The following is a 16,675-nucleotide window of genomic DNA, read 5'->3' on the forward strand; positions in this document are numbered from 1 at the left end:
AATTGATGAAAAAGATTGATTGATCGTGTTGACCGAACGGAAAAATGTTGAAAGTAGGGTTATAGATAACACGTTTGGGAATAGGGGGCCTAGCCAAGATGACAAACGTTCGCAGAAAAACGAAACGCTCGGTCTCTATCGCACTAATATGAAAGAGTGGTAGAAAGACAGTAGCGTTTCGTTTCGTTTCGTTTTTAGGGTTCCGTACCCAAAGGGTAAAACGGGACCCTATTACTAAGACTTCGCTGTCCGTCCGTCCGTCTGTCACCAGGCTGTATCTCACGAACCGTGATAGCTAGATAGTTGAAATTTTCACAGATGATGTATTTCTGTTGCCGCTATAACAACAAAAACAGAATAAAATAAATATTAAAATGGGGCTCCCATACAACAAACGTGATTTTTGACCAAAGTTAGCAACGTCGGGAGTGGTCAGTACTTGGATGGGTGACCGTTTTTTTTTGCTTTTTTTGTTTTTTTTTTTGCATTATGGTACGGCACCCTTCGTGCGCGAGTCCGACTCGCACTTGCCCGGTTTTCTGTTAACGATCGCCTCCAGAAAAGATAAATCAGACTAATTTTGTGTACGACCAAGTTTACTTAATCGCTTTGTACGGAATGGCCATCGGAACCTACAAAAAATTGTCCCCTATGTGTAAACGCACACTCGAAGGTGTGTTTAAGTAAAGCCCGGACCTTACACAGTAGAGTAGTATTTCAAACGTCTAAAATCAAGACATGTATGTGCAGGTACGTCCGCGGCGGCGACGCGCTGCGGCACCGGCGCGAGCTGGCGGCGGGCGCGGCCGCGCTGGACTCGTGGCTGCGCGCCGCCGACTCGCTGCTGGCGCGCCAGCCGCGTGCTGCCACACGGGACATCCAGGCCTACATCGACCAGCTGCTGCAGCTCAACAGCGAGATTGAGCACCACGAGGAACTCTTTAAGACCATAAGCAGGTAAATAATAAGTCTGAATGTTGACGAGTTGACGCTCATTTGGATGGTGCGAGAGCGAGAGCACGCGTGTCGGTTTTGTTACTTTAGTGCAGGGGTCACCAATTCGTTTCTTCAGGGGTCCGGATCTTAAAATAAAATGACCATCGTGGTCCATTTCTACTCGAGTTTATTAAAAAAGCAAAAAAATAAAATAGGTCGGCGTCCGGATCCGGATCGCGGGCCGCAATTTGGTAAACCCTGCTTTAGTGTATTCGATTGTTTTTCTTGTACTTCAATCATCGTCAATGAAACAAAACAACTCGTTTGCGGGTTCTGGTACCGTTTATCTGAATCTTTAGGCTTAGTTACGAAATTGGTTGGTGAGGTTTGCACGCGAAATTTTTGTAAATTACTTGCCAAGTTGCGTGTTTGACATGCGATTAACTCAGGAGAATTTTAAACAGGATCGGGGGGTTAATAATGATGTTCCATACTTGTTTAGGTTAAATACAAGAGAGCTAAAACACAACGTATTCTTTCAGGACCTTCCAAAACGCAATCGCCGAGCTACCCCGCGACGAGGTAGAAGCTAACATGGCGAAGCTAAAGCAGCAGAAGGAAGCGTTAGTGCGAGTGCGCGCCACCGTGCCAGTCAAGTTGCACCAGTACCGGCAGCTACTCGTCCAGCACGAGTCCCTCGAGACCGGCCAGCGGGAGATCGGCCAGTGGCTGGACAAGGCGGAAGAGGCGCTGGCCACGACACACCAGACTAGACGGTAGGGTTTACCTGAACATTGGTGGTTCACTGACATAATGACAAAATTGACTCAGCGAGTTAAAAGATGTTCTTCGAAAAGTAATAGGGAGTATTACTGCAATGATCTGCCGCCAGAGTGCAGCACTGGGACTTGTCGTAAACCATAGAGTAACTTATACATAGGTACTATGCCTTAAACAGTTTTTTGACTAGTTTTCACAAATAAATTGTAACGAATAAATATGACATTGATGCATCAAAGCCTACAGCGAAAATCGAAATTTCGTTATCTGCCTCTCTATCGCTAGAGTGCTAGTGCCTGCTAGCCTAGTGGCACTTCCTGCAAAGATTTTTGCGTAATATTCCCTATTGCCTTCTCCTTTCTAAATCATATTTATTGGATCTTCAATTACTTAATATCTTGATAGACGATTCATAGATTGAGAGTGATATAGGTTTTCATGAATTTTGGAATCTATCATATTGCTAAGACAGCTTTTGCAAGAATGATCTTGACTGATTCATCTTGCTTGCCTTACAGTGAAATCATAGAAGAGCAGTACGAGATCCACCGGTCCTTCTTCTCACGGACGACGTACTACCGCTCCATGCTCGAGAGCAAGAACAAGGTCTTCCAGAACATCGTGAAGTCGGCCGACGCGGACCGCAGCGCTGACGTCACGGAGCAAGTGCACCTCATGAGAGATCTCAATGACAGGTATCGGCTCTTCTCCTAAGACCCAACATATACAGTTTTTAATTTTTTTTATTTGAGCCGTAAGTAAATTGGAACGAATTTCGTTTGTTTTAAAATGCAATGAAACAAAAGAAATGCTACTTTATTCGGTTCATGAAACGTTCAAATGGATTTATATTATTATTATAAATTATATATTTATTTTCAAATACAAATCAAAGTCAATCTTAAAATCTACTTAAATAATTTACATACAATTTCCTAACTTAAAATCTACACATATTACTAATATACTATCCTACTTACACTATCAGCCCCATTCCGACTCCCACCCAGCCCAAAAGTGCCAAAGATGCTAGCGGCATTACCGCGCTGGATGGCAAGCGATATCTGTTGGACTAGATAGGAGCCTGAACGGGGATCGCCTCCTCTGTCACGTAGACGCCGCCCCAAGTCTCTAATCAACGTTCAAATTAGATTACGCGATTATGTACATTGTAATGTACATTTAGGGTCGCTTACACCAAACTGTTCGTATCGTTAAAGGGTTCGCTAAATTTTCATGTATGGAAAGTTTCATAGTAAAACGCCGGGACGCGCCGGCTGACGTTGATCAGTCTGTCAAATGTTGTCAAAGGTTGGTGCAACTGGCCCTTATTTACATAAGAACAAACTTTCATCGGTTAACGTGATATCTTCAAGCGAATTGAGCAGACATACATTTAGCAATTATAGTTGGTATGTCTGTCTTTCATCTTAGCGGAATGAAGTAGCATCCTCAGTTACAGCTTTGGAGTTCGCGGTCGACGATCTTAACATAATACTAATATAGGTCAGGGCGAGTTAACCAGATCAGGCCCACTTGCACCATTCCACTAACCCGGGGTTAACCAGTTAAGCCTGGAGTTACCATGGATTACCAGTACAATTTGACACTTAGTAAACTGTTTAACCGCATAACCCGGGGTTAGTGGGTTGGTGCAAGTGGGCCTCAGACTATGTAATATAATGAAGGCTATATCCCCCCATAAACACTAGAAGCTCATAATTCTATAATTTTATTTTATTTTATTCATTTGGAGATCCAACAGCTATGGTATTAACATACAATACACTACAATACAATACTCTTTATTGCACACCTCACATACAGAAACATACAAATTACACAACAAACAAATTGAACATAGAAATTATCGTAGATTCAGGAACCCAATTATAGGAACTCACAGATAGAGACATACCTAATACTAAACTAACAGGCACAAACAGACAGTCTTTTGTGTTTTTTACTCACCGTTATTCATTTACAGATTTGCGCATGTGTCCTCGGAAGCGACACGCCGCGAGGCCGAGCTGCAGCGACTCGCCCGCGCTTGGGAAGAGTTTGAGACCAAGAAGCGTTCCGTGGAGGAATGGGCCTCCCGCGCGGAAGCCCTGTTGGCTGACAACCGAGTCGACTCCAAGCAAGCCGTGGACTTCCATAAGAGGTTCTTCCAGGGAGCCGATGAGAGGGCCGTGTCTGAGCTCGTTCGCTCTGGACGGGAGCTTATAGAGGTGAGAAATGAATACTCAAAGAAACTTTTCAAAAGTTAGAGAGGGGCACCGTAGCTTTCGGAGGTCCTACCCACCAAGTCGACTCTAAACAGGGTGTTAACATACGCAAGAAGTCTTTCCAAGGAAGCTGATAAGATGATTGTGTTTGAGGGCCCACCGCGAACTCTGAGCTCATTTGCCCTGTAAGCAGACAGGAATGGTCATGCGTCATAATTAAAAATATGACTAGTGGTACGTTATGACGTAAATTACTCGCGCACATTATCCCCCTTATTCATAAACGCGCTACAAACCTCAATTAGCTAATAATCGTTTGTTCTTATCTGTCATTTTGACTTATGTATTTGTCAGGTAGGGATAAAACATAATTTAACTAAATCAGGCCCGTAAGTTTTATGAATAAAGAGGTATGACTCTCGTTCACATTGTGCTTACATTGAATGCTCCTTCCAGCTGGTCAGCGAAGAAGAGCGGCCGCAAGTAGTCAGCACGGTGGAGACCCTGCAGCGGCGCTGGCGCGAGCTGCTGGCGCGCGCGCCGCCGCACCTCATGCGCCTCGAGTTCCGCCTCGACGAGGCCGTGTTCTCGCACTGCATCAAGGACATCGAGAAGGAGATCGTCTACGAGGAACAGGTACCGTATGCTGAGTTCTGCCACGACAAGGCCTTGTTTGTAAGGGCTGATTTAGACGGCGCGCGAACTCGTATGCGATTTTAGTTACATTGAGGACTATTGGTTACGTCCAACTGAGCCGACCAATCAAATACCGTAATGTAATGAAACTCGCTTGCGATTTCTCACACCGTCTAAATGAGCCTTAAGGGTCTCGAATAATCTAACTCCGCCTTGACAAACCGTTTGCGCACTGCATGAACACAGAGAGATCGCCTCTCCAAGCGGCGGGCTCACTTGAAACAGTTCATCACCATCAGGTATAGGTTTTTTTTTTAAATTAAGTCGAACATAGCATATATTGTTTGCGATTTCTGATCTGTCATTCACACTTGTCGTTTCACGCAACAAACAAAACACTCAAAACACACTTTACACAATACAAAGGACACCATAAATAACTTCATCTAAACACAGACTTCTAACAAAACTATTATGAAATAACTAAAATAACATTTATTGGTTTTGACGTGAGCATTATTCACAGATGGCGTCTTCATTAAACGAAAATAAATCGGAGGTGGGGACAATAGTCAAAAAGTAAAATCTTTTTGTTTAGTTGACATTTTAATTGAGTGGTGTTTCTTACGTAAAATTATATCCGAGTGTCTCACTTTTTAACTCTTTTCTGTTTCTTGTTTAAAAAACTTGCATATTTCTGTGTTTTAATTGGCATTTCCAGGAATTCTAAATACCTGCAAAGTAAATGTTCGTGTCTAGTTAAGTGTTTTATTTGTTGGTTTTGTGAGTTTGGACCCAATGCACAGGGAATCCACAGTTTGTTTCGTACTGGAACACTCCTGGTCTTAAATTTAAGTACACTGTAAGATCAATCAGGGCAATTGCTATGCCTTGGTACAAGTGCCATTCCCCTTACATACTTGTATTTCCGTATTTACCTCATAGTCGTGATTACCACCTTGCTATTTCTCTAATCATAAAACCTAGTTTAATATACCTACAATGGAATCATTCGATAAATAAAATTTAATTTCCGAGTAATAAGGATTTACTGAATTTGAAACTGAATCATTGTAACCTGTTGCTTTAATTGAATTATGTAACACGCCATTCGTTTTATAGGCATACAACCAAAGCGACGACGCAGATGGCATTCTCATCAGGAACGAGGAATACTTCCGCAACCAAGGCAAGGTGATGCAGGTGGAACATTGCCTCCAGAACCTGAAAAAGATTTCCACCAGTTACACCCAGCAGACGAATGATACGTCCCTTGAAGAAGCCTTGAGGAGGTGTGAACAGCAATGGGAGAGCACCGTCCACAGAGTGGAGAACTTCCGGCAGCAGCTACAGAGGATCCCGGCCAAGTGGGACGCCTACAGGGAGAAGTTCCGTGAGATGGAAAGGTGGATGGACCACGTAGACAAGACTATGGATAGCATTGTCAGAGAAGTTGACTCTGCTGAAGCGTTTGAACGAGAGAAGACTATATTCCAGGTTAGTGATATTCTTCAGTATCTTTCCGTCAGGGTAGGTTAATGATACAACAAAATAAGCGAATAAGGTACTATTTAGCAGTTTCAGCATAGCATTTTTTAGCATTATAAACCAATAAACTGATCGAATGATTGTTTGTATATTTCTGATCTATATTGGAATATCTGCGACAAAGTTAAAGCAGATAATCTTTCTGTATGACACTTATCATAATGGCCTCTTAAGGTGGTTCGCCTAGGTTACTCAAAACTTAACTCTCGCTAGATGGCACCACTTTTGCAAAATTTCAGATTTTATTTTTTTGTGAAATGGTCTTGGTATTTGTATACTTAAAAGTATGTTTCGCGCACTCTTTAAGTAAATATTGAACTATTAAAATAAACATTGAATACTTCATTGTGCAAAAACCACCTTTTTAATTCGACGGATTGTTGCTGTCACGCTTTTTCCTACTATTACTCACACATGCAAACAGTGTTTCCGTCATCCTTGTAGTAGACAATTTCACACAACGTAAGTATGTTGCAATAGCGTAACGGTATGTTCGTGGAAATACGTGCAAGAGGATTGGGGTTCAAGACTGGTGCGAGTAGGTAATTTCTTTTTGTTTCTCCTTTGTGTTATCTTACCTTTAAACGAGCAATTATTAGATATATAATTATTTATTTATATATTTGGATGGTATCAGAAACGGCTCTAACGATTTCGATGAAATTTGCTATAAGGGGTTTGATCTCTTAGCTAGGTCTATGAGAAAACGCGCATTTTTGAGTTTTTATGTTTTGTAAGCTTTGGTCGGTCTCCCAGATATTCAATCTCCGCTTGGCAACTAATCCCAGAATTGGCATGCGCACTAGTTTTTACGAAATCGACTGCCCTGACCTACCAACCCAGAGAGTAAACTTATTTGGATTAGTCCGGTTTCCTCACATTGTTTTCTTTCACCGAAAAATAGGTATCGGTGTATAAATAGGTAGGTATCAAATGCTATTTCGTACAAAAGTTCGAAAAATCATTGGTACGAGCCGGGGTTAGAACCCGCGACCTCCGAATTGCTTTCCGCTAGGCCAGCAGCGCTTCCCCCACATACTCAGTGTTATCAGGTTTTTTAAAAATCAAAAACGATTACTTATGAAAGCAGAAGAATATAAATGATCGTATTAGATTTATAATTGTTACATATTTGCCGTAACTTATTTTTAAAATGTGTTTTTCAATTAAAAGACACGTCAAGATTCCATTATTTTTAACCACAGGAAATTTTATACACTTCTTTTTAGGGTTCCGTACCCAAAGGGTAAAACGGGACCCTATTACTAAGACTTCGCTGTCCGTCCGTCCGTCCGTCTGTCACCAGGCTGTATCTCACGAACCGTGATAGCGTAGCGTTCACAGATAACGTATTTCTGTTGCCGCTATAACAACAAATACTAAAAACAGAATAAAATAAAGATTTAAGTGGGGCTCCCATACAACAAACGTGATTTTTGACCAAAGTTAAGCAACGTCGGGCGGGGTCAGTACTTGGATGGGTGACCGTTTTCTTTTTGCATTTTTTCCGTTTTTTTTTTTGCTTTATGGTACGGAACCCTTCGTGCGCGAGTCCGACTCGCACTTGCCCGTTTTTTTTCTGCTTTTTTTTGTTTTTTTTTTGCATTATGGCACGGAACGGAACCCTTCGTGCGCGAGTCCGACTCGCACTTGCCCGGTTTTTATTGCAGTGAGGATGTCCTGATTGTAAAAATCAGAGAGATTAGGTAGAGTATAATTTCTAATTATCTTTGTAAAAATAAAAGAATACGTGTAGCCCATACTTAATAATCGATTTATGATAATAAGAAAAATTAAATAAAAAAAAAAAACAATACGAAATTTAGGTGTAACAAAAATACAAAAAGTTATGTTCCAGCATACAATTACTGGGGATCGAACCGGGAATCTTCCGTTTGCAAGCAAAAAAGCGACTGCTTGCATAACACGCCATGATAGTTCTTAGCTAAGCTGACGAACTTCTCGCTTAGGTCAATTAACTACCTGTCAAATATCAGTGTCAATAAAATTGCACTAAACATGACGGCACTCCAAATTCGAGCCGTGGTCAGCCCGGCAACGTCGGAAATGGTATGGCAACGTCGCAAATGTATCTGTACACGACATTTGTGACACACACATACGTAAAATTGATGAAAAGTTAACTATGATTTTTGCATGATTTCTGTATGAAACATTGTTTTCCTGTTAATTTCGCGCAAACGAATATTCGAAAGAAGATAAATGCGGAAATATTTGTGTACTAATAGTGTGTAGTTACTTAATGAGCTTTGATTGAATTTTGTATGAAAAGCGAACCACCTTAAAATTATGTTTTAAAATCTCTAATATTATTTGTACATGCTGCCTGTTTTAAACAGTTGAGGGAACTGATGGTAAATATGAAACACAGTTATCTTAATTTAAGCAGTTCTGAAACTTTAATATGTGATAAATTTTATTTTATTTCTATTTAGAACATTTGCCGTGAAGCAGACAGGAAGCGTGAAGACATGAAGTGGCTTGTACAGACACTGGATATGCTGACTAACCATTGCTCAGAGCTTGAGGCTCAAGAAGAACAAGTCAAACTTGAAAACCTCATTGCACGATACAAAAATCTCATCCCAACAATCGAGATCACAATGATCAAGACTGAGACCTACACGAGATGTTACACTTATCGCCGTGAGGTTCATGAAGTGATCTGTATTCTTGAAAGCGTGAAAGAACAAGCTATGATAGAACCGGAACCCCAATCCTTGCAACACGTGGAACAGTTGGTTATGGAACAACAATCGGCTGTACAGAAGCTCGACCGCCAGCGACCTTCTGTCATGTCGATGCTGCAGCGTGGCAAGGAATTGATCAAGGACGCGAATGCACCTGCCTTTGTAAGAGAAGACGTAAGAAATCTCGAGACCGGTTGGAACGCTGCTTACGAGACATCCAATGACCGCCTTCATAAACTGCGCGATACGCAGAAGGTGTGGTCCAACTACGAGTATCAAAAGGAAGAATTACTGTCTGATCTTGATAGGATAGAAAATTATGTCGCTCACCCTGGTTTGGAATTAGGCGTTACAAACATTGCCCGTGAGCTTCAAGAAACAAAGACATTTAATGCTGATATAGAAAGAGCCAAATCTGAAAAGCTTCCGCAGTTACAGCAAGCTTACGCTCAATTGCAGTCGCTGACTGCTGACAAACCCAAGCCTGTCATTGAGAAAGACCTCGAAGCAATTGGAATGAAACTGGATAGAGTGCAAGATGAAGTTCAAACTAAAGTCGTACATTTAGAGAAGTTCAACGAAGAATGGGTAAAGATAGAACATAAATTAGATCATGTTCGTGAATGGATAAAGAAAGAAAGCCCAGCACTAATTTCTCATATTCGATCTGAAAACATTACTCCCGAAGAACGAGTTTTAAAATCACAAGCATTGCAGAAAGTAATTGCTGAAAAACTTGACATCATCAAGGAGGTCGCAGACCAAGGAACTAAACTAGCCGTAGAACACAAAGTCCAGGACGCAAACAGGCTAAAAGGAGAAGTTGCCTTGTTAGAAAAAATGATGGCTGATCTTCAGCGTTCAACAGAACATCAAACCAAAGTTGTAGAACATGATTTAGCAAGCTGGCAAAAGTATCAAAAAGGGGTAGTTGAAATTAAACCTTGGGTTGAAGAAGCTGAAGCTAAATTAGGCAGTGTACCTAAACCTTCAACGCTAGCTGAGGCGCAGCAAATGCAACAACAATCTAAAGCATTGCTAACTGATTGTGACAAACAGTTGATGAACCTTCAGATTCTTTCAAGCGTGAGCCATCAATTATCTGGCAAAACAAGTGCTCCCGACGAAGTCGACGCTATTCACTCAAGATGGGCGGTAATTCACGACCAAGCAGATCAATGGAACAATAAATTAGACAAATTAGTCACTAATTGGGAGAACTTTGAACGTGAGGCACAGAAATTAGAAGCATGGATAGAAAATGGAGAAAAACTTATAAGTAGTCGAAGTGTTACTATCGATTCTCCACAAGTTGAAAAATTAGACCGTGAATTGAACAAACTAAAGTCGTTTGGCAATGAAATTTCGCAACAGCAAGCTAAAATTATTAGTTTGTCTCAGACTTGTGACAATATATGTCACAGCATACAACCCGAAGGAGCTACTTTGTTAAAAAATAATGTAGCTAGTATTAAACAACGCACAAATGATTTGGCCGAAACAGTTCGAGGTCGAGTTAATGAGCTATCGGACAAAATAATTGTCCGTCAGGAATTCATGACCAAATTGCATACATTCGATAACTGGATTACTGATTTTAGGAGAAAGACTGAAAGCTATGATCAAATAGCTGCGGACAAAGTAGAACCTACACTGCAATCTATGCATGTTCTGCTCCAAGAACATGCCGCAAAAGCTCCAGAATTTACGGACATTTACAACGAAATCAAGAATATGACGCTCTCATCACATCCTGATGAATCGCGTGCTTTGAGCGAAACCTACTCTAACATCGCAGAGCATTACCAAATTATTGAAAACAATATTCAACAAAACAAGAGCGTATTACAGAAATGGTCAGACCTCTTGAACTGGTACGAAGATAATAAGCAACAACTAGGGCATATTCAGTACCAAATAGATGGTCCAAAACTCACTCCTGAGAACTACGAAATATTACGCCAAGAACTAGTCAACGTGATAACTAAGATACCTGAATGGAAGAGCAACGTTGCTCTATTAGATGGACCTTCACGTGTCAAGGTTACAGACCAAAATTCAGGTAGAATGATATCACCAACGAGTCTTGTTAAGGAAATTGAAATGAAAGCGGATGCTCTGCTCAACCAAGTGACGACGAAGAGAGATTTGGTTCAAAAGGTAGGAGCTAGGTGGGACAAATTCAATGTACAGCATAATGCGTTAGCAGAAGTATTACACAACGTCCAATCCGTCTTAAATGAAATGGCTCAAAAACCGGTACCTCTGACTGAAGCTTCAATTCAAGATATGACTGAAGAACTTGACAAGTTAGATGCAGAACTTAAGGATAAACAGTCGGTACGAAAAGAACTAAGAGAAGAAGGGCTACATTTGATGCGGGAAGATCAACCAAATATGGGCACTATTCAAAATGCCTTGACGGCAGCTGACAATAACTGGGACCAGATTGTAAATTCAGTGCGCGATACAAAGAACAAATATATACTTCTTTCATCTACCTTACAGGAGTTGAAAAATTTTACTGTCGCTTTTGACCGGGAAATGACAAGAGCAGATCAACTTTACAGTGAATGCAAAGATGCTCCTCATGATTACGTGCAAACAGCCCATGCTTTAGACAAAGCTAAAAAAGCTTATGAAATTCTTAGACGGTCCAAAGGATTGTTGGATCAAATGGACCTCATTAAGCAGTCAGTCCTTAAACAAGCTTCTACTTTAGGTGGTTTTGATACTAGTCCTTTGGAAGAAGCTTTCTTAAACTCTCAAACTCAATGGGAGAAAGCGAATGACGCTATCATTAAGCGCATCCAAGACTTAGAATCTCAACTCATTGTATGGAGGCAAATTGACGATACGAAGAACCAAGTTGTTACTTGGTTAAGTGAAACGGGTCAGAACTTAGCTAATGCTAGTGATAACTTAGAAATAAGATTCGGACACAGCCATTTGACCAAGTACAAAGAGGAACTTCCAATATATGCTGGCTTGAAAAACAGCATTAAAGCCAAATGTGAACAGATAACCAATCTCAATAAAAACATTCCTGTCAGCCAAGTTTCATCAATAGTTGAGTATTTAGATAATGAGTTTGAAGCTTTACAATCATTAGCTGATAACCTCGAGACTGCGGTATCATCCTTAGAAACTAAAGAAAACAAATTAAAAGATAATATTAAGCGATTGTCAGACAGTGTGAGTAAAATAAGAGATGACATCATCCAATGCGATGATATGACAGGCGATAATGCGAAAATTTTGGATCGTCTTAAGAAGTGTCAGTTATGCAAAGCTAAATTACAAGAGTTAAGCGATGAGATTGATAATGTAGCACAAAACGTCTCGGAAATGAACGCAAATTATCCTGGGTTCTACGAATCTCTAGTTCCTAAAGAATTAAGCGGACTACAAAAACGATTTGAAAGCGTAGTAGTGCATGCTAACAAAACTGAAACAACGCTTCTAACTTTTTTGCAAAAGCTCTTTACTGACAAGCTTAGTATGTTCAATAGAAATCTTAAAATCTTAGATGATAAAACTAGATGGTGTATGCCCGATGCTGCAAGTGATAAATACAATTTAGAAGTTAAAAACGCAGCACTGGCTGATGTTGAAAACGGATTAGTTGAATGTGTCGCGAAGGTTAAAGAGTTAAAAGAAGCCTGTGACATATTACACGTTGTTGCCGAACCAGCTTGCGCTCAAGAAGCCGCTCAGCAAACAGAAAAAGCGAGAAAGAATCTAGATGTGCTGACCTCAAACTACGAACAAATTAAGAGCAAACTAAAAGAGAATATTGGAGCTTGGCAAGATTATGAAACGTTATTGGAAAACGTTTCAGAATGGCTAAAAGAAAAAGAAAATAGGGTAAGACAAGAAGCAGCTAATCTGCTTACTCTAGATGAAATAGACAGCAAAATAACTGATATTACAGCATTAAATAAAGAAATTAAAGACTACGGTGAACAAGTCGACAAACTAACGGGTATAGGTGAAAATATCATAGCTCAAAATACAGACTCACGTGTTTTGCAATATATAAATCATTTAGTCACCAGGTATCAAACTGTTTCCAAATTTATGGACAACCACCTTGCCAGGCTTAAAGATTTGAAAGAAAACAAAGGTAAATACAATAAATCAATAGCTGAATTTAAAAATTGGCTTCAAGATGCAAATGCAAAGATTAAGGACCTATCAGCTATGAGTAAACATGCTAAACCGACTCCGACCGATCTAGAACAAGTAAAGAAATTAAACGACAACAAAGAAACTGGCCAAAAACTTTTGAATAATGCTATTGAATCTGGGGAAGCATTGTTTAGTGGTATAACACCTGAGGATCGGGAAGCAGTTAGGAATGAACTCAGATCATTAAGAGATTACTTTGAAGATTCGGCTGATTCTCTTAATAACGTCATTAAAGATATTGAGACTACAATCAACAAACGTTCTTCATTCGATGATACTTTTAACCAAGTTCAAAAATGGATTGGAGATAAAGAGAAGGAACTAGGTGAGTTCAAACTGGGAGCTACCTTACCTGAAAAGAAGGCTCAGCTGCACGCAAATAAAATTTTACATCAAGAGGTAGAGTTACATCAGTCAATGCTGACCCAACTGACAGAAAAGATAAAACTTATGCCTGATGATGAAGCTGAAAAAAGTTTATCTAAGACCATTGACAGGTACCAAAACATGGCTAAAGAGCTTCAAAATCGAATTAACATCTCCGAATCACATGTCGCAGAACACGAAAAATATGTCCAAATGTTTGAAGACACTCGTGATCGCCTCAATCATATAGTAGCTGAAAACAGCATGCTAAACTATGGCGTGGTTTCACAAAAAGATGACGTCGATTCGAAAATCGCTGCTATAGAAAAGGTTACATCCAAAGCACAACATATTGAAACTGATTTAGATGGCTTAAAATCTCATTTGACTTCCCTTTTAAAGTCTACAAGTTCAAATGGACATCCAATACTCATAAGCGAATATGAACAGCTTAGTGCCACATGGAATCAGTTTTCTTCTCAATGCAAAGCCCAAGATGAGAAACTCAAAGAAACATTAAAACAATGGAATGAAAGTCAAAAAACCTTAGACGAACTGGAAGAATGGCTTAAAATCAAAGAAAATCAACTGAGAGATCAAAGCTTAAAGAGTACTCTAGAAGCTAAGATTGCTCATTTACAAAAAGTTAAAGAAATGCAGACTGAGTTAGCTTCACGAAGTGGAGAATTTTCCGCTTTGGCAAGGTCTAGCAGCACACAAAATGTTGCCAGCGAAACTGACATTTCAACAAAAACATCTAAACTGGCTACAAGATACCATACTCTAAACAATCTTGTTAGTGAAACTATATCTAAATACGAAGTGTTTGTGTCTGAGCATAAAGAATTCGAGAATGATTACACTGATATGGAAAGCTGGCTAATGGGCATGCTTGGTGAGCTACAGGATCTAAATGAAATTGTTGGTGATTATGCTGTTCTGCAAGAAAAACAGAATAAAGCTAAAGAGTTATATGAAACAAGAAATAAGAAGACGCCAGCTTTTGAAGAATTCTTAGGCTTAGGAGAGAAACTTTACACACATACCAGCCCGGATGGCAGGGAGGTCATTCGTCAAAAGATTCGTAAAATCAGAACTCTGTGGGATAGTTTTGGCGATAGCTTCCAAGAAACTGTCAATAAATTAGACCAGTGCCTATTACAATTTTCTGATTTCTCGCTAGCGCAGGAACAACTTACAAAGTGGTTAAAAGACGTTGAGAAAGCTATGCAGCGTCATACAGAGTTAAAGGCATCATTAGAAGAGAAGAAGGCGCAATTGCAAAACCATAAAATAATGCACCAGGAAATCATGTCTCATCAACAACTTGTCGAGTCTGTTTGTGATAAAGCGCAACAATTGGTTGACCAGACACATGATGCGTCACTTAATGTCTATTTGCAGTCCATTAAACAATTATTCCAGAACATTGTTACTAAATCTCAAAATCTGCAAGACAATTTAGAAGACTGTGTCAAGCGGCATGAGGACTTAGTCCGTTTGATTCAGCAATACAAGGAATGGTTTGGATCTCAATCAGAAAAGTTACTTGACATCGAAAATGCAGTTGGAGAAAAGCCAGAAATTGTACGGAAATTGCAATCAGCAGTTGCTTTGAAAGACATTGAGAAGGTAGGTTCGAAGAAGCTTGATGAAATACGAGCTATATTTTCTTCTGTCAGCAAGAGCACGTCAGAACCGGGCAACGCAGCTATTAAAGCTGAAATAGATAACTTACATGACCAGTTACGCAATGCGGTTGAAGGCATCGTATCTTCAGAACAGAAGTTGAAACATACCTTAGAAATTTGGAATAAGTTTGATTCGTCGATTGAATCTATCACAGAATGGCTTAAAGACAAAGAATCTAAGTGTCGCGATCAAAGTTTATGTTCAACTTTACAAGAAAAAGAAGCCCAGCTTCAAAGATACGTTGACCTTCGCAACAGTATTAACTCTAAAGAAAAGGAGATTGATACATTTGTAGATGACTCGCATAGTTTGATACAATTAAGTGGCGTCGAACGTCTTAAACCTTTGGTCACACAAGTTAGCAGCCGATATCAACAACTGCATGTTATTTCTAAAGAAATCGTCAATCACTGGAGTGAATTAGTGGCTGATCATAAGAAGTATGTGCAACTACATAATGAATTTGACAGTTGGCTTAGACCTTTAGAGGAACAAGTTTCTCAAATGGCAGCTAAAGAAGATAAGCTAACTATTGAAAGTAGGGGTAATAAACTACAAGTGTTCTTGTTGGAAAGAGATAATGGAGAACATAAAATTAGTATTCTGACTAGTGCTGGTGATAAGGTATTGCCTGAAACTGCTGCGAATGGTAGAGAGAACATTCGAGTTGAAATCAGAACACTTAGAGAACGATGGGACAAACTAAACGATTCAATTCTCCAGCAACAAAAGGAATTCGAATCCCAAACACTTCAATGGTCAAGTTATCAAGATGTTTTACAGCAGACGTTGTCTTGGCTCGATGAGAAAGAAAAAATTGTGGACGCAGAAGAAAAATCTGTGCTCAATTCTGCCCAAGAAATAAAATCAAAGCTTCTGAAAAATAAGACATTACTTCAAGAAATTTATTCTCACAAGAGAGTAATTGAGACAGTTACAGAAAAAGCAAAGAGTGTGGCTGCTTCTTTGCACTCCGGGAAAGGTGAAAACGATGAAATGGCTAGCATCATAAAATCCGTGTGGGATCGCTACAATGCCCTGACAAGCAGACTGTCTGGAATTATTGATAAACATGAAAGCAACTTCGAGATATACCAACAGTTTACGGATCAGCAAAAGTCACTACAAGACTATCAAAAGCATCTGTGGGATCGTCTGCACCTGCTATCAGATTTTACTGGAAACAAAGCAGCGTTACAAAGTAAATTAGCCAAAATACAAGAACTACTGGATGCTATTCCAACTGGCAACAATAAATTGAAAATACTGCAAGACTTAATTGAAAACAATGGTGCCAAATTATCGCCTAGAGGAAAAGAAGGAATGTCCAGGGAACTGGCATTACTTAGGGCTGACTTAGAAAAGTTCACTGCCACTGTCCATGATGTGAAGCGAGGTATTGAAGATAAGATTCAACAATGGGTCGAGTTTGACAGCGCCAATGATCGCCTTCAACACTGGCTGAGCGACACGGAGATGAGTCTCAAGACGTACTCTCCCAAAGCAACTTTAGAGGAGAAATTGGATCAGCTCAATAAATACCAGGTGAGTAGTCAGTTTTTTTTCAAATATGTACAGTGTGTGTTG

At 39.9% G+C, this 16,675-nt stretch overlaps 2 protein-coding genes across 10 annotated transcripts in view; one reads left to right on the forward strand and one right to left on the reverse strand.

The window, feature by feature from the left end:
* LOC134665398 (muscle-specific protein 300 kDa) overlaps positions 1 to 16,675 on the forward strand; it is a 204,405-nt gene that overhangs the window by 102,043 nt on the left and 85,687 nt on the right. For all 9 annotated transcript variants that reach the window (XM_063522347.1, XM_063522371.1, XM_063522355.1 and 6 more), the window contains 7 exons: positions 751 to 957; positions 1,479 to 1,712; positions 2,235 to 2,411; positions 3,704 to 3,947; positions 4,401 to 4,580; positions 5,703 to 6,077; positions 8,585 to 16,633. In XM_063522347.1, the coding sequence (XP_063378417.1) occupies positions 751 to 957; positions 1,479 to 1,712; positions 2,235 to 2,411; positions 3,704 to 3,947; positions 4,401 to 4,580; positions 5,703 to 6,077; positions 8,585 to 16,633 (9,466 nt within the window). The remainder of the gene's footprint in view (positions 1 to 750; positions 958 to 1,478; positions 1,713 to 2,234; positions 2,412 to 3,703; positions 3,948 to 4,400; positions 4,581 to 5,702; positions 6,078 to 8,584; positions 16,634 to 16,675) is intronic.
* The window catches only part of LOC134665842 (protein croquemort-like), a 407,398-nt gene that overhangs the window by 68,871 nt on the left and 321,852 nt on the right, over positions 1 to 16,675 (reverse strand). The gene's annotated exons all lie outside the window — the stretch shown is intronic.

This window comes from Cydia fagiglandana, chromosome 1, assembly GCF_963556715.1.
Source record: "Cydia fagiglandana chromosome 1, ilCydFagi1.1, whole genome shotgun sequence".
Taxonomy (NCBI): domain Eukaryota; kingdom Metazoa; phylum Arthropoda; class Insecta; order Lepidoptera; family Tortricidae; genus Cydia; species Cydia fagiglandana.